The sequence below is a fragment of the Pituophis catenifer genome, unplaced genomic scaffold, assembly GCF_029215685.1.
Source record: "Pituophis catenifer annectens isolate HBS135680 unplaced genomic scaffold, rPitCat1.0.hap2 SCAF_2, whole genome shotgun sequence".
Classification (NCBI taxonomy): Eukaryota; Metazoa; Chordata; class Lepidosauria; order Squamata; family Colubridae; genus Pituophis; species Pituophis catenifer.
Genome location: NW_027256882.1, coordinates 286,391,685 through 286,416,576, shown reverse-complemented (window position 1 = coordinate 286,416,576; position 24,892 = coordinate 286,391,685). Strand labels below are relative to the sequence as shown.

The 24,892-nt window shown below is 40.6% G+C and overlaps 1 protein-coding gene across 3 annotated transcripts in view; it reads right to left on the bottom strand.

Annotated features, from left to right (window-relative positions):
- Positions 1–24,892, bottom strand: part of SMAD2 (SMAD family member 2) — a 53,823-nt gene that overhangs the window by 9,380 nt on the left and 19,551 nt on the right. For 2 of the 3 annotated variants that reach the window (XM_070938943.1, XM_070938944.1), the window contains exons 3-7: positions 5,588–5,677; positions 4,277–4,470; positions 2,405–2,539; positions 1,324–1,398; positions 318–371 (exon numbers count right to left, since the gene is read on the bottom strand). In XM_070938943.1, the coding sequence (XP_070795044.1) occupies positions 318–371; positions 1,324–1,398; positions 2,405–2,539; positions 4,277–4,470; positions 5,588–5,677 (548 nt within the window). The remainder of the gene's footprint in view (positions 1–317; positions 372–1,323; positions 1,399–2,404; positions 2,540–4,276; positions 4,471–5,587; positions 5,678–24,892) is intronic. The other variant, XM_070938945.1, reaches the window with a different exon arrangement.

The window sequence follows — 24,892 nt, the reverse complement described above, 5'->3', positions numbered from 1 at the left end:
TTTGATTGCTTATTTGTATCCTATACTATCATTAAGTGTTGTACCTTATGATTCTTGACGAATGTATCTTGTCTTTTTATGTACACTGAGAGCCTATGCACCAAAGACAAATTCCTTGTGTGTCCAATCACACTTGGCCAATAAAGAATTCTATTCTATTCTATTCTATTCTATTCTATTCTATTCTATTCTATTCTATTCTATTCTATTCTATTCTATTCTATTCTATTCTATTCTATTCTATATAGAGTACTCTTCCTATTTCTTAAAGCAAAGACATTTATCCAATTCAGTTACTGAAAGCATTCCCTGCTTACCTAGGCTGTGATTGACAGGAGAAAGTGTACTAGGAGACAGCTCTGCCGGCGATCCTGGAAAAACAATCAAGGACATTATTTCATTTTTTTCCCTCTTGCCTGTGTGCACACACATACAAACACACCACACAAATCAATTAGATAGATACCCAGATGCCATTTTTTTCACAAGTTATCATTACCTTTGGACACGGTAGTCAAAAGAACCTGGAATCACTTTTATTCTTTCCCCAACTCAATGAAATGTTGAAAAGATTGGAAAATGTTTGGACAAAGGATGGGAGGAACTATGATTGCCATGACAGAACCTTAGCATTAGTTCTAGTAACTAGCTTAGAATTTATCTTATTTCTATTAGCAATAACATAACAAAAATCAAGGTTAAGAAATCAGGGTAGATGATATACATTAACCTACTGAAAAGGGCATTTACTAACCCATCGCCCTTTTAGTATCTAATAATCCAAGAAATATGAAATGTGCAGGTAGTCTTTCACCTGTGACTGCAATTGAGCACCCAAAATTTAGGTGAATTTTACCCCATTTTACAACCTTTCCTGCCACCGCTGTTAAGTGAATCACTGCAGTTAATATGTTAGTAACACAACTGTTAAGTGAATCTGGCTTCCCATTGACTTTGCTTGTAGTTTAAACTAGCCATTTGCTGTTACACCATATCTATCTAATCAGTAAAACCCAAAATCAAAGTTTCATTTTTTTTCTACCTCAAGCACAAAGTTCAGAAGCGGTTTCCAGATAGAAACAAAGGTATTTGCATTTTTTTTCCTTGCTCGAAGCAGCCATTAAATCTTTTATATATTATGCATAGCACCAGAGTCCACTGGAGTTTGGTGGCCAATAAGATTAAATCAACAAATAAACCAACATACCCTTTAAAACTTAACACTGATACAACCTAAGAACATTTTTTGTCACAGAGATATATGAAAACGTAACAAAAAATGGCCAGAAGACTTGAGCACACCATAAAAATAAAGGCATTTACCTGTATCCATGCTTTGGTTCAACTGCTGGTCACTTGTTTCCCCATCTTCACTGATATAGCCAGGGGGTGGTGTTTCTACCAAGAGTAAAATATAATTGAGAACCCTTTAAAATAAAACCTTCGCTCAATACCATCGACACTGGATGTTTTATCAATAAACAAAGAATAGACAAAATATTTAGGAATCAAACTACGGCCCTTGAGCCTATCTAAACACACCTCTGGCCGGAAATCGCATTGCCACTATTAGGCAGCAAAGAAACTATCAATGTCAGGTTCAGAGGAAAAAAAAATTAGACATCACTTGCACATCCCTTCTTTCTCCCTTCCCCGATTCTATAAGCCATAGGTTGCAATCTTTAAACTAGTATAGACATGTTCAGACATTACTTTTAAGATTGTGGAGTGAGTCTTTGATTTTTTTGGGAGGGATGTGGGATGGTGGTCTTTCTCAGAATGGGAATAGAAAAAAAGGGGAAGGTCTGGACATTGTGGTCCCAAACTGTTCATAGACACGCATGTAAGTGCATAGAGCTTTTTTACTCACCCTCATTAAATCAGGAAAGTCCTGACCAATGTAGAGCTTGTAAGCCTTTGGAAGTTTCTACTCACAATAGCAATAGCATGTAAGACATATATATTGCTTCACAGTGGTTTAAAAGCCCCTCTCTAAGCAGTTTACAGAGCTGGCATATTGCCTCCAACCATCTGGGTTGGTTGATTTTACCAACCTCAGAACGATGGGAGGTTGAATCAACCTTGAGCCTGGTGAGATTCGACCTGCCAAATTGCAGACAGCCAGCAGTTAGCAGAAGTAGCCTGCAGTACTGCCTTCTAACCACTGCGCCACCACGGCTCTTAAAGATGCTGTCAAAGATCATCTTTCTTCTTTTCTTTATGAAAAAGTACACTGGCAAAGATTCTGATGATGGCTGAAAAACTTTTAGTTGGACCCAGAGCGCTCCAACAATTACAAAGAAATACCAATCCTAGCAAGCATCATGCTTCCCATGCTGTTATTTTCTTTTGGCACATTATACAATGGATTTCAGTTTAGTTCTGTTTGCATTTACAGGAATACCTGGTATGTAATTGCTTTGTGGTTCAATTCCTGCTGGAAAATTAGTGTTTTCAGGAATGGAATGAGTGTAGTCATCAAGAGGAGGAAGTTCAGTCAGAATCTCAGTGTGCCGTGGTACCAAAACAGGAGGCAGAACTGGGAAGAGGGAAAACAACCCAAAAAGTTTAGCACAGTTTAACCATGCTTAAATACACAACAATACACATACTCCTCTATAAAACGTATTGCAGACTCTAAAGTTGTATGACAAGGTTTTAATTCAAAGCACTGACCGTTCATTTTTATGCTTATTTGAGATTAAACCCAAAGGTAAACATGGAGAAAATCACACCAATTAGCATAAAATGCTAATTTAAGAATCAACACTTGGGGAGGAGGAGACTTAATATATGTTACATGCAAATATTCATGGTGGATATGAGTACTGCTGTCTGAAGACTTAGCCAGAGTCTCCTAGGCATATTTACTGAAAAGGTTATCTTCTTTATTTCACACGTTCTTCTGACAAGCAGAAATTTGTCTTATTTTCTCACTGTTAGGAAGATTCTCCTTATGATTCTTGATAAATGTATCTTGTCTTTTTATTTACACTGAGAGCATATGCACCAAAGACAAATTCCTTGTGTTCAATCACACTTGACCAATAAAGAATTCTATTCTATTTTTTATTATTATTATTATTATTATTATTATTATTATTATTATTATTATTATTATTATTATTATTATTATTATTATTCTATTCTATTCTATTCTATTCTATTCTATTCTATTCTATTCTATTCTATTCTATTCTATTCTATTCTATTCTAAATTCCAGGTTGCTTCTCTCCTTGATTAGTTTCTATCCATGTTTCTTGATTTGCCTTCAGGTACTTTGGAAAATAAGGTGAAATAAGTTCAAAGTCCAGCTGCCTTTTGAAAAAGCACCTTTGGGACAACCATGGTCCTGGATGGCTGAGAATCTCCATAGACTCTCAGCTCATGTGGTAGATGTGAGACTAAAATTTATTTATTTATTTTTATATGCCGCCCTTCTCCGGAGACTCAGGGCGGCTTACAATGCGTTAAGCAATAGCCTTCATACTTTTGTATATTTTATACAAAGTCAGCTTATTGCCCCCACAAACCGGGTCCTCATTTTACCCACCTTAGAAAGGATGGAAGGCTGAGTCGACCTTGAGCCTGGTGAGAATTGAACTCGCAGTAATTGCAGGCAGCTGGATGTTAAATGCTGCCTTAGTAGGAGGCATTAGCCTCCTACGCCATTCAGGTTCCTGTGTGGTACCATTTCTATCAGTCTCAGTTCCTTGCACCTATGACATGTTAACAATTAAGCAATAACCTGCCCTCAGAAACCCTTTTTTAATCCATCTGAACAAACTTTCTTTTAGAAATTACAGAGGATTGGGGGAAAACAAGCAATTAAGCATTCTTAAGTGGCTGCTCCAAATTGTGATGGAATCCTTTCCCTGGAACTACCAAAGAAAGGTGAACAAACGTATCGTTCAGATGTCTCTATATTAAAAATTCTTCGAGCCACTTGAGTCTGTACAACAAAGCAGAAAAGAAAGATAATTGAGGAGTTCTGTCATTTTAATTGAGGCGAATGCTTGCAACTCTTTGCAGCTCCAAGTTATACCAGGAAGTGCCAAACACATGCATTCAATACAACAAACAATGCTTTCTCAATATTTACGTGCCACTGTGAAAAATTAAAAGTTGGAGTAACTCCCGCTCAAACCCTTGGAAATAACGTAGACGTTCCTTTTGATTCAACTTTGTACACACTGAGCGTTATGTCGGAGGTTTAGTAAGGGAAGCCTGCATTAGCCAACCCCTTTACGTCAGCCGTGCTTGCCATCTTCGTACCTGGAGTCTCCACTCTCTGGTAATGGTAAGGATTTACACACACTTCATCCTTTTTAAGATTAAAAGCATATTCACAGTTTTCAATGGCCTTAAGTTCATGGTGGCTGTGAAGGTCAGGCCAGCGCCACAAGCGACAGTAAATGACATGCGGCAATCCTTTACGATGGGACACTTGGAGGCGGCCATCAAGAGACCTAGAGAGAGGGGGGAAAAAATATTCCAGAATGTTCTGAGTTGTTGACTTGCAGCATATTTCAGATGACCTACTCAGAACTATTGTGCTTAGAGCACCCTTCCGTCCTACCCGAAAAAGAAAAATGCAAAAGAGCTGCCACAGACATTTTTCAATATCTTTCGACATTGCAATATTCTTTGCAATAGGAGAGGTAGTTTCATGGTTAGTGCACACACTGCTATTACTGGCCCTTGAATCAAAGAATCTGTGTGTGTGTCATACTGACGGAACAATATATAAGTCTGCTCATCAGCAACACTTAACACTAGGCTAAAACAGACAATTATTGCTGCTAAGAATATAGGTTGTACAAGACTGCACATAAAATTATAGCAGTCGGATACCAAAGGAATTCACATTGCATGAAACAGTATTTCTTAACCTGAGCTGCTTTTAAGGCCTTCGGACTTCCGGCAGGGCTAGCTGGGGAATTCTGGGAGTTGAAGTCCACAGGTCTTAAAGTACCTCAGATTAAGAAACACTGGCATAGAACACAGAGCTTCCATCAGACGACACAGTGTGCTTGTCTGTGATTTCTGCATCCCTTGTTGCTACCAGTTGAAAAGTTTTGCTAGTTTTAAGATAAAGACTGCCTAGGCCTACACAAATGCGGATGAATTTATGACTCATGGGATGGGAAAGACAAAAATCTCAGCACACAATGCAAATAGGGTGACATGGGAAGGAAAAAAAAAAGGAACCATCAAAAGCCAGACAAGTTGTTTTCTTGTCTCTGAGTGCACATACCTGATTCTTAACAAAACAAAAAAACATACATACAAATACATAGTGTGCAAGCATTTTTAAAGACACACTTAGTAACCTGGTATGAGGTAAAATGCCCCCATGTTTTTAACTGAAGAACAGATTATGAAGTCACACGCCCCCCTCCCCTCCCAAGTCTTCCCACAGCACTAATAGGAAGAGAACTTTTGTTGGTTAAAACATCAACTGAGAACACAACATCCGTGTTTAAAAGGCTCTGTTGCTAGGAAGCACTGCAACTGGTAAAGACCCCTGAAAAGCCAAACCCACCCGCAAGATCTCTACAACGAGACACAGGGCAAAATATTCACCTGGTTTGTTCAGAGAAGCTGTATAGGCCTGTGGTATCCCACTGATCTATCGTATTTGGTGTACTCAGTCCCCAAATTTCAGAGCAAGTGCTGTGTATAAATTGGAAAAACAAAAACAAAAAAAGTTGATGTGAATATGGAAGCATGGTTATTCAAACTACCATGATGTAAAAGACATGGGAGAAATGTACAGAAAACTTCCTTCCACATAGAAAATACTGAAGAGTTTGCTTTGTTTTTTTTTTTTTTTTAAATACTAGTATCAAAGAGAATGTATTTTCTATATGAAGGAGGCCGGTAAAATGGAACATGTGATTTTAAGGTAAAATGATGTTTTCAAAACGGTGAGCACGTCTGCTGGATTGATGCAATTCGCATATTTGTAATATACCTTAAAACAGGCAAAACCTCGTCAACCTGGCAGTACACAAACAGTCTCTTTGCAAAAAGTAGGAAAAAAATCTTTACAAAATAATAATAATAATAATAATAATAATAATAATAATAATAATAATAATAATAACAACAACAACAACTGCAAGTCAGACTAAAATCATGTCAGTAAAGTATTAAGAGTTCAACAAACTGTTAAAATCAGAATTCGGGAATCACCCAAATCAATTTGTTACTAGCTGGAATGTGCACGTTTTCCATTACTTTCGCTGAAATATCCTTCTTTTGAGCCCACCACCTTCAATCCTTCGTCTTTAATGTCATATGAAAGGATACATCCAATTTGCTGTTTGTTGTTAACAAGTGTACAAAATACAAGATGAAATCCAACAAGAGGCAAGCAATTCAAATTAAATTTGGGGAAAAAAACAATATCAAAGGTTTTCCTTTATTTCCTTTATTTATTCATTTATTTAATATATCCGCCATTATTTTTATAAATAATTCAAGGAGGTGAATTTACCCAACACACAACACGCTTCCTCCTCCTATTTTCCCCACAACCACCACCCTGTAAGTGTGTGACTGGCCCAAAGTCATCCAGACGGTTTTCATGTCTAAAGCGGGACTAGAATTCACTGTCTCCTGGTGATTGGCCCAAAGTCACCCAGCTGGCTTTCATGGCTAAGGAGAGGTTTGAACTCACAGTCTCCTGCTTTCTACCTTGGTGTCTTAACCACTAGACCAAACTTGGTCTCTTCCATCCCTGAAAGAGAACTGTCATTTCACAGGAATCTCAGCACCCAAGACTAACAATTTGAAAACAGCATCACAGCAAACCTTATTTACACTAATGAGCTCAAATCTATCAAACATTATTTCGTATGTTTTTGTATTGTTCTCAGAAAATGGTTCGTGTGCTTTGGTTTGCAGCAACCAGAAGGAGAACCTCTACCTAAGATCTGACCAATAATCAACTGGGTACAATAAGCAGCTGGAGTTCAATACACTGTACTAATTTCTCTCCAAGGAGGAGCATTATCGCTCATAACTGCCAGTACTTACCAAAAGGCAATCCAATTGAAACTGTATCCCATATATCCTGTATAACCTTGCAGGCTGGTGATAATATTCTGGATAGTGAAGTATTAGAAGTCAATTCAGGTAGACCGCGTATGTTTAGTGGGAGTTACGTGGACCCTGAGAAGAATCACCCAAGGGGGTCTGAAAAGGTGCCACTACGTTTCTTCTGATTTTTAGCCGCCACAGAATAACATGACTATGTATAATTAATACGTCTAAAGCATTTTGAAAACCCTTTTCTTGTTCAGCCAACAAAACAAGGGCCTTATTTGTTGCTCTCAAGATACAAAATATGTGCATTATTTGAACTCTTTGAAACAATACTCTATCATACCCCAAAACTCAGAATGGGGATACCTGATTATATTTAAAAATCATTTGTTATCTAGATGTAAAAAAAAAATTTTTTTTAAATTTTTTTTGTTGTTAGTCAAGAAGTTATGTCCGACCCATTGTGACCCCACGGACAACGTTCCTCCAGGCCTTCCTGTCCTCTACCATCCCCTGGAGACCGTTTAAGCTCACGCCGACTGCTTCAGTGACTCCATCCAGCCACCTCGTTCTCTGTCGTCCCCTCAATCTTTCCCAGCATTAGGCTCTTCTCCAGTGAGTTTATTTTCCTAGCCACCATTAATTCTGAAATGTTAAATAAATGCAGAAGATTCTGGAAGCAAGAAGCTCAGTTAACAACTGTGTTCACAAATCTTTTATTGTAGAAGCATTGTGGATTTTCCACTGGTAATGCTTTTTTCCAAAGATTTTTTCCCCCCTGAGGATCAATGCTACCATTACGTCTTCTTTGTTAGTTGTCATTTAATATGTTTTGCTGTTACCTTTGCAATTCAGGATTAGTGCAGTCATAAGAAAATTAGCCATAACCTAGGAATCAGTATATCTTTCCTCAGATGAATCTCATCTCTTCAATTATACATGTGATCAAATGCCAATCGAAATGCGTATTAAAGTTAAATTATGAACCAAGATCAGGAGATGGGGGGGGGAGGGGAACGTACACATACAAAAGCAGAATCCAGAAATTATTATATGTAATCGTAATGACTGTATTGGCATGAATCAACAGTAAGGCAACAAATTGACCTTCTAAAGAAATTTGCAGTTCATTAGAAGATAACAAGAACATAATCAAACTGTATCTTGGCAGTTGTAAGTCTTCTTTCAAGTGCTCATAGTCCCAAATCTACTAGAACTCTCCACGTCATTCAGAGAGACAGTTTGCAAAGTGAATGGTACAGACACAGCCAAAAGTTGCTGTCACCCCTGAACCCACTGCTCAAAGCATTAGTGTCCTCCCAAAGGCTCAGCATGGCCACTTCACTCTAACAGCAATCCTAGCTTCTTCATCACGCCAACCCTTCCCACCGTGGATTCAAACCAGGGTTTTCCAAGATGGCCTTCTGAACTGTTTGCACAAGCCTATAAATATACGGCAAAACAACCCCTAAAACAAAAGGAATCCACTGCTGTTTATTTCTGCATTTTATTCATAATCTTCATGAGACTACATTTATTGGAATAATGTAGCCTGTCCACAAAAATAAAAAGATACTACTGAAAAACCAGTTGCTTCCGTTGCACAAACCTGAAAACAACTTGCTTCTTTGGAAGAAGCCTGCATACTTAAAGGATTGGTTCATCTTTGGCACTAGCTGTGTTCTCCATACTGGAAAAGTTTTGAAAATTAGTACCTCTAACGTTGACCAACACTTCCTTAAAGCTAATGATTAGTTTACAGCAGAGTTGTCCAACTGTGGCAACTTTAAACTTGCTGACTCCAACTCCCAGAATTCCTCAACCAGCCATAGTGGCTGGGAATTCTGGGAGTTGGAGTCCACAAGTCTTAAAGTTATCAAAGTTGGACACCCCTGGTTTACATCTATTATCTCCTTGCAATTGTTGAAAGAAAACTCAGCAAAAAATCAATATCAGAAATCATTATGCATTTTTGCTGTTCTGACATTACTCTACTGAATTTAAAATTTACAAACACTGTAAATAACCTCATTTTAGTTCCTATTTTCCAACTGTCTCTAATGAAATGTTTGTGAGAATGGTGTTTGAGAAAGATTGTGGTGTATTTATTCATGTGTGCAGGCAGATGTGGATAAGACAGACAGACATGGGATTTGATATATCCATTCTTTGTGCATGACATTCTCTTGATTCAAAATTGTCTCCATAATTTAGAGAGATGAAAAAGAATGACAAAAGCTGAATTAATCCGTATTATGCATTTTCAGAAAATATTTTTGAGGGGGGAAAAACGTAGATATACAGTATAAGCAACCCAAGATAAAATGTGTCTGATAGTCAAGTGGAGGATTTACTCATCTATAAAGTTCTGCATCATTTTAGTTGTAAAACTTTAGACTTTATAGATGAGGTCAATACAAACCAATTGTTTATAAACTCCCACCAATAAAACAGGCTCGAAGAGATGGTAACAAAAAAAAAACAACGAAACAAACCTGGAGACACAACTTAAGAAGCACAGAAAAGAGGTTAAAAAGTATCGAATAACTAAGGCTATTAACCTAGGTTTCATGTCCAAAATCTCACAAAAACTGAATGAAAATATAGCTCTCAACAGCACCAACTTCAGTCTCTGAATGAATACCCTTATACCCTTTGAGGGGGGGAAAAATGACTCCCCTTCTGCAAAACAAACAATTAACAATCTCTTCAGAAGTTGAATGAATGAATGAAGACAAGAAAATGCTAAGCAAATCTTGAGGGTGCTTGACATTACAAAAATATTTGGAACATGCAAAACCTAAAATAAACGAAGCAAACAGAATTGGAGAAGTTTCTCAGCGTTTTCAAATGTCACTGAGAACTCTTAGGAAAACTGCAATATTATTGGAGGCAACATAAAATGGCAAAAAGGGACATATATTGGACATCATCTTTAGAGGCTATAGTCTAGTCTAATACTTTTAGAAGGATACAAATTAATTTAATGATTTGTAACTGTTGTAACATTTCAGTAACATTCGAACTTTAGAATTTCCAATAATTGGCTTTGGGTAGGATCCTTGGTAAAGGCAAATTAAATATTACGGAAAAAACTAGTCAAAGCAAGGCTTGTAGCATTGCGGGTGATAAGTTGTGTGGGAAATGTGTGCGATCTCAGCCGGAAGGTGGGTTTGTGCATCATGCCACAGACAACCCCCATCACCTGAATTGCAAGTGAAGACACACCCCATCCCGTTTCCATGCAAAACTAATTTACCAGATTCTGTTTTTTATGTTTCAATTCTATATTGGTAGAGATCCTACGAAGGATGTACACTGACTTTGTACAGGTCAGGGACCGAGACCCCACTAAGGAGCTATTGAAGAGGTCCTTCCAAAATGTCAGAAAAAAGTAAGCTGTAAAAAAGTTACTGTCAGCGCTTCGACGCTGGCATAGAGAGCAGAGGAGAGAGAGAGATAAGCTCTGAACTTTTGCCTGCTAAATCCCTTTGAAGTCGGGTTGTCGTGGAAATGAAGGGGGGAGACATTCCTGGGAAATGACGAGACAAGAAGTCTGAAGAATGACTTGGAAGATAGCCAATGAGAAGCAGAGATTTGGGGATCGGAAAGGGAGGGATTGGGGGGCAAAAGGTCAGGTCTTGTCCGCATCGAGTCATGATCCGGTGGCTGTGCTCAATTACAAAAAAAATTTCCTTAAAGATTGGCAGTTTGGAAATTCATTTATTTTGAGATAGCATCGAAGTCTGACAGTTACTTTGTTTAGTGACCGTTCAAAGTTACAACAGCACTGGGGGGAAAAAAGCGACTTGTGACAGTTTTTCACACTTATGACATCCCTCCATGGTCATGTGATCAAAATTCAGACACTTGGCAGATGACTCATATATATGACGGTTGCAGTGTCTCAGGGTCATGTGATCATCTTTTGCGACCTTCTGATGAGCAAAGTCAACGGGGAAGCCAGATTCAATTAATCACTGTGTTTCTAACTTAACATCTGCAGTGGTTTGCTTAACAGCTTGAGCAAGAAAAGTCATAAAATGGGACAACTCGCATGTATGTTGCTAGGAAACAACCAGAACAGGCTAAAAAGAATCCTAGCCTCAATCTACAAATTATGTTGAAGAGAATTTATATGTGTCCAGCAGTCACCAATACAATGAAATGGCTGGATGGATAATATGGCTCTGGAGCAGAGCTGTCAAAACTCCCAACCCGCGGCCCGGATGTGTCACACACCGGCCACACCCCGTTTAGCGAAGGAGGAATAAGTCCCGATACATCATGTGATGACGCCGTGACGCCGTGAGTTTGACACCCCTGCTCTGCTGTATTTCTAAATAGAAAGGCTTTATCCTATCCTTGATCCATGCACTGGCACATGGATTTGCTGCTCAAGGACAGGGATGATGGCTCATTTGAACTCTGGAATGTTTTGAAATGCTGTGGTGAACATTAACTGCTCCCATATGTCTAGAGCAACTTGCTAATTGTTTCTACCGAAGATCCTATACCTAAAATTTCTGTGCGCTGCAGAAATTTTGCAAAAAGCTGGGGCAGTTATCGGGCTTTTCAAAACCGGCAAAAGTTCATCACACTCTTCAATATTCACATCAGAAAAAAGAACCATCTATCACAGTGTTGACAAACTTTTTTTGGCACTAAGTGCCAAAACAGGAGCACGCGTGCATGTGTACGTGCCAGAAACCGGAAGATCATCTTCTCGGCGTGTGCATGCACACTGGGAGGCTTTTCTTCCAGTTTCAAGAACTCCCACGCACCAGGTAGTTGGCAGCTAGTCAGCATGTCAGAATCCGGAAAACCAGCTAGTCGGTACGTCAGAATCCGGAACAGCAATGGGCAACAGCTTCCGGCACGGGTGTCATAGGTTCGCCATCACGGATCTATTGTATTTCTGTAGAAGAGGAAGAAGCAGCCCCATGCTATTCTGAAACGAACCATCAAAGGTTTGGCTACTCCAGTGCCCAGCACCAAAGAGTATCTCCCATAGATTTTCTCTAAATTGTAGAGCACATACTAATGCGGGAGAGGCCTGATGCTACTGGGTATAGTGGAACAAGTTTTAAGAGGAACAGATTTGTGTAAATTTGGTTAACGTGCTGCCCAATAGGAAAGAGCTTACTGCTTATTACTTGGAAGATGCCTATAAAACTGCTTGCACAGATTGAAACAATAGGAAAAAAATCTGCTTCTCCGGCAATTAGAAGGGAAGAGACAAAACAGACTGTTCTGAGCAACAAATATCACGTCTAAACTACATATAAGATGCTAGGAGGTAATTTTTTTTTAGCACTAAAGCTCTGTCAATGCAGGGCAGCAAGGCAATTAGGGCTTCAAAAGAAAATAATTTTAAAAATAGTACAACGCTAAATACAATGCTCCAAAAACAAAAGTGAAAGGCTTTACCACATGTATTGAAGACTGTTACACAGGATAGATTTATGATCAGAGAGACAGCATTTAATTAACTACCAAAAACTAAAGACAGAAGGTGAGGGAAGACGCTTTATAATACAGGCTCCACTTCTGAAATGTACTAACTGAAACTATGGACAACCCATTTACAAAGGCAGTTTACTTAAATGGAGAGTATTTTTAAATCCCGTTGCTTCTCAGGTCTTGATATAACTGTCTTTAAACAATCACTCGTTATTGGTAATGTAATGGAGAATGTTTCAAAAAAAACTGGGGAAATGAATATACTGTCTTTGGCCATGGAAACAATGGGTGGCCGTCTTATTTTGTATTTTGTACTGTGTATCTATTTCTAACAACATTAAGGTTAAGCCATAAATTCTCCAGTGCTTCAATCCAAATCCGAACTCCACTTCGTAACACACAACTTAGGGTTCTGTACCAGAACTTAAAATCAAGAGTTGAAGAGGTTATTCAAGTTCCCTAGATCAACTTCTCTTTGGTAAGTTCCTTGACATATGGATCTGCAGCCTCTACTTGAGAAGGAACCTACCAACTCCAAGTGATTCCACAGTCAAATTGCTTTTACAGGTAGTCTTTGACTTGCAACAGTTGGGACCAGGAATTTCTGTTGCTAAGCAAAGTGGTTCCTAAGTGTGTTGCACTCTTACACTTACTTTATTGATTAGCCCTGGGGCCATATCAAAGTGTTCCAGACACAAATTATTACTAAAATCTAATAAAAACAATTTAAAATGAAATTGGAAAAAAATACGATTTAAAATGAAATTGGAATAAAATAAGAGTTTAAAATGAAATTGGAATAAAACACAATAATGTAATATATACCGTATTTTTCGGAATATAAGACACACTTCCCCCCCCCCCAAAAAAAAGGCTGAAAATTTGGGTGCATCTTATACTCCGAACGTAGCCCCGCCCACCCACCGGCCCTCACTCTTTGGTCTCTGCCTCCCAGCAATTTGCTTCCTTGCAGCAAACAGCCTGTTTCAGTTTCAGCACAACCTGATCAGCACAAGCAGCTGATTGTGGTTGGATCGGCCTCCCGACCATCAGCTGTTTCAGACTGCAGGGATTGCCATTGCCTATTGCCGCCTCCGCGCACCCCATTTTCTGCCCACTTTTATTCCCGCCACCCGAAATGGGTGGAAAATGGAACCCGCAGAGGTTGAAAATGGGAAGCGGAGGCCGAAAATGGGAAGCAGAGGCCAAAAATGAAGCACACAGAGGCGGCAATAGGCTATGGCAATCCCTGCTGCCTGAAACAGCTGATCCTCGGGAAGCCGATCCAACTGACAATCAGCTGCTTGTGCTAATCAGGCTGCACTGAAGCTGAAACTGACTGTTTGCTGTTTGCTGCAAGGAGGCAAATTGCTGAGAGGCAGAGGCAGAGGCAGATTTTTTTTCTTGAGAAGACACAGCAAACAGAAACAAAAAAGAGCAGTGCCTTGTGTATTACTCTGGCAGTGTAGTGGAAACTCAAAAAGATGAAAAACAACTGCAGAATTCACAACAGGTTTGGGAAACTTGGTGGGGTTCTCTTTCTTCATTTACGCCTCATTAAAGTAAGCAGGGAGCACAGCAAGCAGAGGTTATCTAGACCTCTCTTTTTTTTTCCTCCTCCCGCAAGATTCAACAATCTTTCAGTAGGGTTGATTATGGAAGATGGCATGAGAAGAGTGGTGGAACCATGTTCAGCAACTACCCGGATGCCTCTGATCAAAAATGCACCCAGTTTAGCTCCAACTATTACATCTCTTAGGGGACGCGGTAGCTCAGTCGCTAAGACGCTGAGCTTGTCGATCAGAAAGTCAGCAGTTCAGCGGTTCGAATCCCTAGTGCCGCATAATGGAGTGAGCTCCCGTTACTTGTCCCAGCTTCTGCCAACCTAGCAGTTAGAAAGCACATAAAAAATGCAAGTAGAAAAATAGGGACCACTTTGGTGGGAAGATAACGGTGCTTCGTGTGCCTTCGGCGTTGAATGATTCCAGTCACATGACCACGGAGATGTCTTCGGACAGCGCTGGCTCTTCGGCTCAGAAACAGAGATGAGCACCACCCCTAGAGCCGGAAACAACTAGCACACATGTGCAGGGGAACCGTTACCTTTTATGTCTCCAGTAGACTTCCACCCCCTTCCAACTGGATTCAGTTATCTAGACAAAATTCCATCCAAGCACCAGTTTTCTCAACAGCAGAGTTTTCAACACCTCTCAGCCCTCTCCTATCATGAAGAAGTAGGACATCCCTCCTTCACTTCTATTAAAACGGTAAGCAACGAGAAAATGGAACACCAAACATGAGGTTTTTGTCTGAAGAAAAGATGGCACATCCAGAGTTATGCCTGGAACACACTTGGCAGTAACTGGATGGAAACTAATCAAGGAGAAAAGCAACCTGGAATTAAGGAGAAACTTTCTAACGGCAAGGACAATTAATCAGTGGAAGGGCTTGCCTTCAGAAGTTGTGGGTGCTCCATCACTGGAGGTTTTAAAGAGGAGACTGGACAGTCACTTGTCTGAAATAGTATAGGACAGTGATGGCTAACCTTTTTCTCTTCATGTGCCAAAAGGGTGTGCGCGCATGCATACACGACCCCCCCCCCGCTCCTCTGGTGCATGCACACACAACCCCCACGCCTACTCAGCCTCCTGCACCATGACAGGGGGGCGTTTTCATCCCCCCCCAGGCTCCGGAGGCTTTCTTTGAGCCTCCAGGAGGGCGAACACGGCCTCCCCCGGGCTCCGGAGGCTGGAAACAGGCCCGTTTCTGGACTTCCGGGAAGCCTGTTTTTCACCCTCCCCAGGCTCCACACGGGCCCTTCACTTACCTGGCATCCAAAACGGAGCGCGCAGAGACTCCTGGGAGCCTCCTGGGCCCAAAATTGGGCTGTGGGGGGGTGCGCTGCACCCCCCTGCACTCCACCCCCTGCACATGCATGCGACCCCTGCCCCCACACATACGCACACATCTCCCGCATGTGCTGTGCATCCCAAAAATCAGCTGGCTGGCGGGAGGCACGCATGCATGCGCAGTGAAGCTGAGCTGGGCGACGGTTCATGTGCCCACAGAGAAAGCTCTGCGTGACAGCTGTGGCACGCGTGCCATAGGTTCGCCATAACGGGTCTAGGATCTCCTACTTCAGCAGGAGGCTGCACTAGAAGGCCTCCAAGGTCCCTTCCAGCATTATTCTGATTATACTAGATGGTCCAGGACTGGGCGGGGGGGGGGGGGGGGAAGCTAGCTTCCTTATGGACCCAACCTATCTCCATTAGCAGAGCCATATAAAAGTCACCAACCTCTAAGTAAAACAGCACTGCAAGCTATTCTTGAGGTTGAATAGTCTGACTGCATTAAAGCAGTCAGAGTACATTCAAGCCTGATTGATTCTGCTCCCCTTCACAGGCCCACCTCTGAAGGTTGTACGGCATGCATCATTTTGTTTGCACAAGAGACAACTAAAAAGGTACAGAGGTCTTCTGAGGAAGAGAACAGGAAAGAGGCATAGAGAGAAGCGGCGGGAAAGGAAATTCAAGAGTACTTGCTTGGAGTTATTGAGATCAAACGTATTAAACAGGGAAGAAAGTCTTTCACAGCCAGATTGGCTCAGCAAACAAGTCAACAGACTCAAGTTTCTCCTGAAGGTGTGATCAAGAATGGCAGCTATCTAGAGAGAATAGTGACACTTCACATGAATAGAAGTTCCAGAATTCTACTATGCTTGTGATAAAGAAGTTGGGGAGGATATTGGACCTGGATATTAAAAGACTACCAGTTGCACCAAAAAAAAAAGGGAGGGGAGGGGGAAACTGTCTTCCCAAGTCACATCCTCCTTCTTGCCTGCCTCCGGTTTGGCCATTCTTCTCAGCTGGGGAAGCCAAGACATAAAAGTTGTCCCTTAACATTTTGCCATCTTCCTTGAGCAATTCATACACGCGTTCATTTCCTTTTAATTTGAATACTGTTCTCAGATCTTCATTAAGGTCTTTTTGTGAAGGTTTCTTCTGCTAGATTGCTTTTTTTTTCCCCCTTTGTGCTTTTCGTATTTTTATTGTCAGGAAATTCCATTCATTCTAAGGCAAACAATCATTATACGTAGCACGGTGAAAAGGATGGCCTTGAGGAACAGAGGGCAGAACCATTACCAAAGACACAAAAGAAGAAGACACGGATTTAAGTCTGGGACAGGTAGAAAGTGTACGCAAACATCTCAGATGGTTATAAAAGAAAAGGGGAATCAGACTTACAACAATTGGAGCTAATCCAAATAAAAGTAGTCTTTAGTCTTCTGCCACCAATAGCCTCCCACCAACCAGTCCGTTCCCACAGAGAGGGTCTCCTCAGGGTGCCATCAGCCAAGTTATGTCGGCTGGCGACACCCAGGGGGAGGGCCTTCTCTGTGGGAGCCCCAGCCCTGTGGAATGAACTGCCCCCGGAAATGCGTAAGATCTCCGACCTCTGGCTGTTTCGCTGCGCACTGAAGACCCTGTTGTTCCACCAGGCACGGCTATCAACATAATAATTTTAAATTGGGGTATTTTAATTTTTGGGGTTTTAAATCGGCCAAATCTATTTAATTATTTTAATTTTTAATTATTGTTGTGTCCTGTGTTTTTAAATTGGCTGTACACCACCCTGAGTCCTTCGGGAGAAGGGCGGTATAGAAATAAAATTATTATTATTATTATTATTATTATTATTATTATTATTATTATTATTGTTGTTGTTGTTGTTGTTGTTGTTGTTGTTGTTGTTGTTGTTATTCTATGGAGTTCATTTCTTGGTCTGGTCTGCCTCGCAGGACTGACATCAGCTCAATAAGCTAATTACCAACAACCTGACTTTCTTATATATCCCCTAAAGTCTTGGCTTACTCACAAAAAACAGTCATTTAATCACTCAAACAGGAAATCAGCTCTCAGGATCCAGTTCTTGCAACCAGCAGCTATTCAGGAGATGATCTTTTGACCCCTCTCACCATTGAATACACAATTCCTCAGAACACGCAGCTTCCTTGACCATTCTCTTTTCTCTTGGTTATCTTTTCCTCCTGTTGAATGAATTCCATTGGAAAATTCCTATTTACTCTCTCCGTGTTATGCAATCCTGATAATCAGGTATTGTTATTATCTGTGCCGTTTCCACCATAAATTGTACTTATAAACAAATCTGTGGCTGAAGAAAAGATACACAGCACTAGTATCTAAAAACTGTCTGACCTGGGCACTAAATTCTCCACAGACAAGATAGTTCTCGAAGAGTTTCAGAAAGTATTACAATCATGTTGTGAATGCCCTTGAGAATTTTAACTTTGCAGGTTTTTTTCAAGCCCTTTTATTCAGCTCCACATTATAAAAAAATGAAAACAACCTTTACTGTTTTAAACCACGAGTTCCCTGTGGGTTCGGAACCTACGGAAATAGAATTTTAAAATAAAATTTAAGAATAAAAATGTTTTGAATATAAAAACATTCAAATTCTGGGGTGTATGGGGTTTGGGTTTTTTGTTTTTTTTTTCCTTACCCTATGGTTTAGGTAAACTACTGTTTTCCATGCTTGACATTACAGGGAACAGTTTAATAAGCAAACATTCTCTTCAATTTTAATTGCCATCTAAGACCAGTTAGAAAAATAAGTGAACACAGCAGAGTAGGTCAAAGGAAACATAAAAAGAAAATCGAAGGCAATGGGAATGGGGATACTTAGGCAGCATGTCTGGTAAAACAAGGGATGGGATTAAGAATGAATAATTAATACTGCAGACTGAATATGTAAGTAAGTGAATGGAATGAGATGGCTGGATCAGATGAAGAGAATTGAGAACTAAAATGCAAAGCGAATATATGATGGAAGAGTAAATGGGCCAAGAGGACGGAGTTGATGAAATCTTCAAAAGGAGAGTTGAGAATTTAAAAAAGGAAGTGCAATGTGTGAAGAAGTGTGTGAACGTGGTGAAAACAAGGATGGTGAATAAGATTAGATTTCTTTCTCTTTTCTTCTATCTTTAGCTTATTTTGCTTACTGTTGCTTACTCTTTTCTAAAGTTTTGTTTATAACACTGTTAAGCAAAAGGGAACAGCAAAATATTAGGTACGTATGCAACAAATGACAAATGAGGTATGCAAGGTGTTTTCAAAGTGGCAGTCAATTCTTTGAAAACGTCTTGCATGCCTCATTTATCATTTTATTGCCATTTTAAAGGAACAGCAATAATATACACAGGAAATCTTATCAGCTTTGTGACTTAAAAATTGCTGTAAATTAATTTCCTGGATGATGTCCAAAGGAACTCTCTTCATTGAGTTCACTTTCATTTCCTTACTCAATAATCAGCTTTTTTTAAAAAAAAAAAAATCAGTCACTAAGATTAGTTATTAATAGTGACATGACTATCTCATATAGTAGCATACCAAATATTTACTTTGGCATTTAGTCAATGAAATTTATACTCCTCTGGAATAATTCAAATCATATATAAAAAATTATTGTATTTCCAACAGATCAGGTATTTAAATTGGATTCAACATTTAAGTAATAGTCTGAAATATAAAGGTCAGAGTTATTGAGGCTAGTACACTTACCGGTAATCAATCAGAAGATTAAAATAATTTCATTCCTAAAAAGCTGATGATGAAGTAAAAGATGTGCCTGCCTTGTCAACTATCAAATATTTGAATTCCAATAAATGCAAAGACTTTGCAGACCAAGGGTGCAAGTGTGTGCCAGAGATTCTTCTGTCGAAGTTCAGTAGCATTCAATCTCTTATTAGTTATTTCTCCACATTTTGTTCAAGGCTACAGAGACTTCAATGTTGCACTTTATGTTAAGAATGTTGACTATGACACCTCAATCTACATTTTTCATGGTTATTTTCATAAGTGCCACCCAATTATGCCAATTCTTGATATAGTGCACCAAACAGTCGACTAACAAGTTTACTGGATGTCTTGTGGGAGCGTTATTTTTAATTCAAGTGTTTGATTCATTCACATTTGCACTTGGAAGAGAGAAGCAAGGGCTCAATTCCTTATGAACATTCTGCAGAATAGGTCAAAGCCATCCCCGTTCTTACTCTCAATTGCATATTCTGGTGTTAGTATTTAAATTTCCAAGAAGATGTCATTCGTAGTGATCCCATGCACAAACTGTTATGCACACAGTTTGCTGTGAGTGATCCATATTTGGAGTGGACATGCATGTTCTGGGGTAACAACATTTTAGGTAGGAGTGATAAGCAGGGGGAAAAAATTCAAAAATCTTAGTACCCCTTGGCTTTAAGCACAACCTACCTAAGCAATCACCTGTTCCAAGTAACAGACCCAACACAATCAAAACTCTGAGGCCTGTGGCAGCCCTGAAGATGCTCCAAAATGGCTTCAGGGTTGACACCTGCCTGCTTACATGTCAGGTGCAAGAAGTCAGGAATCGGAATAGAGTTCAGAAATATTACAAGTTTATTTCATGCTACCTATACACAAGAATCTGAACTACTAATGGCCAAGATGAGTTGGTGCAAGATAAAAGTCAACGGACTTCGGGGGAGGGGGGGACTGGACTTAGGTCTTTTACATGGGTACAGAGATTCCAAACTGATGATGCATTTGACCCCACCCTCAGGCTCAACCTGATCAGGTCCTACATTACTTTCCCCAGTCTCTCATTATCCACTTCCATTAGGCATGAAAGCCAGCTGGATGACTTTAGGCCAGTCACTCTGTCTCAGCCAACCCAACTTTACAGGATTGTTGTTGTAGAGAAATTAGGAGGCCAAAGTATTACCGTGTTTCCCTGAAAATAAGACCCTGTCTTATATTTGTTTGAACCCCAAAATAAGCACTTGGCCTTATTTTCGGGGAGATCTTATTATTTTGGGGCGCGTGGAGCAAGACAGGGCTCCTTTTGCAGTCTTATCTGATTTCCAGCTCTGTCTCCCTAAGCCTAACCAGAGGAAATAGCAGGACCAGCTGCGCATGCGGTTAAATATTTTCAGGGCAGGTCTTATTTTCAGGGAAACACGGTAGATATGTTCATCACCTTGAATTACATATACGGTGGTACCTTGGTACTCAATTGCTTTGAAACTCATCGAATTTGGTACTCAATGAATCTTAATGCAATCATTGTGTCCCGGTACTAGTTTGTTTGGTGTTCAATGCACAAGCTAGAACTTGTTGGTGTCAGCTGCCTTGTGACTCACTACATTATTCCTTATGGGAGAAATGTGTTTGGTACTCATCATTTTTGGTATTCATCGCACCTCCTGGAACCAATTAACAATGAGTACTGAGGTACCACTGTATAAAAAAGGCAGGATAAAAATACAACAAAATATTGTCTTGTTCACGCACAGAAGCCTTTTCAGAACTGTCTGGACCTGAGATTTCTAGCTGGAAGTTATCCTATTGTGCATGTCTAGCCACTCAGCTCCCATTTCTTCCTCACTTCTCCTAAGACTGAAAGCACTTAATGGAGTAAGCATCAGTAGAGGAAAGAGTGAGTGGTTATATTAATACACAGATGACCATTCGAAGAGTACTTTGAGAGGAGACAAAGAGATTGTGATTGATCGCTCCTGGTATTTGAACAGTACATGTGTTACATTCCTATGAAATATTCTTGATTTACTTTAGCTTCTAGACTTACCAGACCTACTAATGTGTTGATTGGATCCTGTGAAGCTGCCTACCACTGGAGTTAACTGGTGTGTGATGGTATATTTTCAGAATTGTCCAATTAGGCATAGAAGGGAACATCATTTCACACTTGGCTACGTGTTGATTTGACTGACTGCAACTGAAGTGTTGGAGACAATATGTTCTATCCTGTTTCATAGTACTTGTTCAAATGTGTGGCACTCCTTCCCACCTCTAGACAACTGATAATGACCCTTGGCATTCTTGAGGATTCCAACATCCTCAGATACTTTTATCATACAGAATCTGTTCCCAGGGTTTATATTGCTGGTCAGAAATAACATCAGAAGGGAATTCTCTCTTAAAGTTGGGAGAATTGCCTACCATTGCTGAATACTTGATTATTAGATTGTAGTTTGCCCCAAAGTCACTGAACGACTTTGAACTAGTAACTCTTTTCTTATCTTACTGCATTTTTATTAATTTATTGTTTTTAATTGCTTTAACCATTTTATAGTTTTAGAATTATAAACTGCCCAGAGTCACTTGGCTGAGATGGACAGCCATAAAAAAGGAAGGGAGGGAGGGAGGGAGGGAAGGAAGGAAGGAAGGAATTGTTGTGGGGAGAGTATAGGATAGAACACTACATATCCCATCCTGAGCTCCTAAATAAAAAACAGATAAATAAATCAATTAATGGGGAAAAGTGTGGCCTCAATCAAGTTTAGCAACACCCCAATGTTCTGAATTGATACAAAGATCCTGAGAAGATGTAAAGTAAATCTGGTATCATAGGCAAGTTATAACCTGAAGGTGCTATGAGTAGTCACTTCAAGCATGGATTACCTGTACTTCTTTTAACCTGAAGTAAACTATGAGTACTACAAGGTACTTCATTTAAGTTTCTAGGGGTCCTCACCAATCCAAAAAGGATCTGAAGAAGAAAGTCTGCGTTCCCATTAAGGCAAAGTATCCATATGCATAAGCATTTTGTTTCAGAATAGGACTTAAAATACTGATCATAAATACATTTTGTTAGAATCCCTTCAATCTGAAACATACTGAATCCAATGGTCGAAGGGAAAATCTGGGGTGATAAATTACCTAGGGTAGGGAAAGCTATGTGAGTAGTCAGATCTAAATTATAATGACTTCCATGCATAATAGGTAATAGTTGGGTGATACAACAACAGGGTAATGCTCATTGCAGTGGCCCCCTTCAGAAGCAGGAAGGGGAGAAGAGAAAGGCTGGATCTGTGGGTTTAGTGATGGTGGGTGATATTATATTTGTGGTGGTGGCAGGTATGCTGGTGGAAGCCCTAATGGAGGTGATCTCACCACATAAGGAGTTTATGACAAAGAGGCTGATTTTTTTTTTCCACTCAGGTGCTGTCACCTGTACTTTAAGGATCTCTTTGCATGGTTACTATTTCTGTCTCCAGCTGGAGATTTTGTGGGCAAGCAATTTCCACTTGTCAGTGTAGGCGAGATCAGCAGGTGATACTTTATCACTTGGGCTATGATTAGGGCTGATTACAAACTGAATGAGCTCCACGAACCTGGCACCAAAGATTTGGTTCTTAATAGAACCTTCTAGTAAAGAAGGCCCATGCCTTCCTAAAATTTCTAGCAGTATATATAAGTTATCAACAATACAGCCCTTTTCCAACTGACAAAGGTAGAGTGAGCACCTGCAAGCAAGACATCATTTATTGCCAAAATTAGTACATTTGTGATAAAGGACCCTAGAGCAGCAATCCCCAACCTTTCTAGCTTGGTGGCCTGGCCTGGCCTGGCCTGGGGAGGGAGGGAGGGGCGTGAGTGGCAGGTGCATGCTCAGCTCCATTTGTGCAAGTGATGGGTTCACACGCCTACTGCTCAAACAAATGCAGCTTCATGCACAAAGGATGCTTGCACTTATGCACAAAGTTCCACTCATGCAAACAGAGGGCGCTTGTGTGAGCGTGCAAAGCTCCCCTTGTGCGAGCGGAGGGCACTCGTGTGCAAAGCTCAATTCTTTGTGAATGGAGTTTTGCACATGAGTGCAAGCGCCCTCTGCTCGTGCGAGAGGAGCCTCGCTCGTCTCTCCTGAGCTCCTGTTTCAAACAGACTGCGGCCTGGTAGTTGGGGACCCCTGCCCTAGAGGATATATAGCAAACTTTTTGCAAGGAAGGCTATTGCCATGATCACCTTAAAATAGCACAAAATATAAAACAGAATCAGTAGCTCCTGTCGGGCAAAGCTTTCAATGAGGTTACTGGCTTACATGGTCTGCTCCTCAAGAGTCAACTGGAGCTAGGTGGCTACAATAAATTGAAACAAACACATACACACATATATGTACCATATTTTCCAGAGTATAAGACGCACCAGATTATAAAATGCACCTACCTTTTTTGATGAGGAAAACAAGAAAAAGAAATCTGCCTCTGCCTCCCAGCAATTTTGCCTCCTTACAGCAAACAGCCTGCTTTACTTTCATTTTTGTTTTCAGCATAGCTTGATTAGCACGAGGGGGAAAAAAATCTGCTCCAGCAATTTACCTCCTTGCAGCAAGCAGCAGAGGCCCACGCAAAACAGCTGAGAGTCGGGAGGCCGATCCAATCAACTTGTGCTAATTACACTGTGCTGAAGCTGAAAGGAGCCGTTTCTTCTTGCTGCTTGTTGCAAGGAGGTAACTGCTTTGAGGCAGAGGCCAAAGGGTGGGGGCCAGTGGGTGGGCAGGGCTACATTCGGTGTTAAGACGCACCTAAATTTTCACCCCTTTTAGGGGGGAAAAAGGTGCGTCTTATACTCTGAAAAATATAGCATGCGTTTATTTCAATTTACCATAGCTATCCAGTCCCAACTGACGCTGGGGGAGGGTACCAATAGAATCCATACAAGCAAATAAGACCTAAAACCATAACGATGGCCCAGACAAAAGCAATCTCAAAATGACACAAATCAAACTAACGAACAAAAGCAAAACACAGTACACCAAAATGGATGGCTTTAACAATACATTAACCCAGGCCAGGGACCAAAGCCAGTTTTAAGAGCTTGCTTGAACTCTAGAAGAGAGGACACGGTCCTTGTGTCTGGGGGCTGGGACAGAGGAGGAGGAGGAGGAGGAGAAGGGTGAGGCTGTGACAGGGAAGGCTTCCTTTCTCAGTCCTGCAAGAAGACAACATTTGAAAGAGGCGACCTGGAATGCACTTAACCTGTTGGAACACAGTGGGCGTGCACAAAGAACTGAAGGCAAGGATTCCCTTAGATAGTTAAGCCCTATGTCATACAGGGATTTATAAGTAGTAACTAGCAGCTTGAATTGTACTCGGAAACCAACTAGCAACCAATGCAACATAACTCGTCCAAGCGGAGTTCTTTATTGTTCTACAGACATCTATAGAAAAAAAATCTTGCCGTACCGAAGACTGTACCTTCTGCATCTACAATACACTCCGTGTAACTATTTAGAGAAGGAAGGGGCTGTTTTCACCCTCTTTCTCTCACACGGTGCCTGGAGGCTGTACGGATCTGGATGGGGAGAAACAGGCTCAGGCTCAACCCATCCAAGACCGAGTGGCTGTGGTTTCCGACGTCCCGATATAGTCAGCTGGTGCCATCGCTGACTATTGGGGGCGAATCATTGGCCCCCACGGAAAGGGCTCGCAACTTGGGCATCCTCCTGGATTCACGGCTGCTTTAGAAGAGCATTTGACGGCCGTGACCGGGAGGATTTTTCATCAGGTTCGCCTGATTC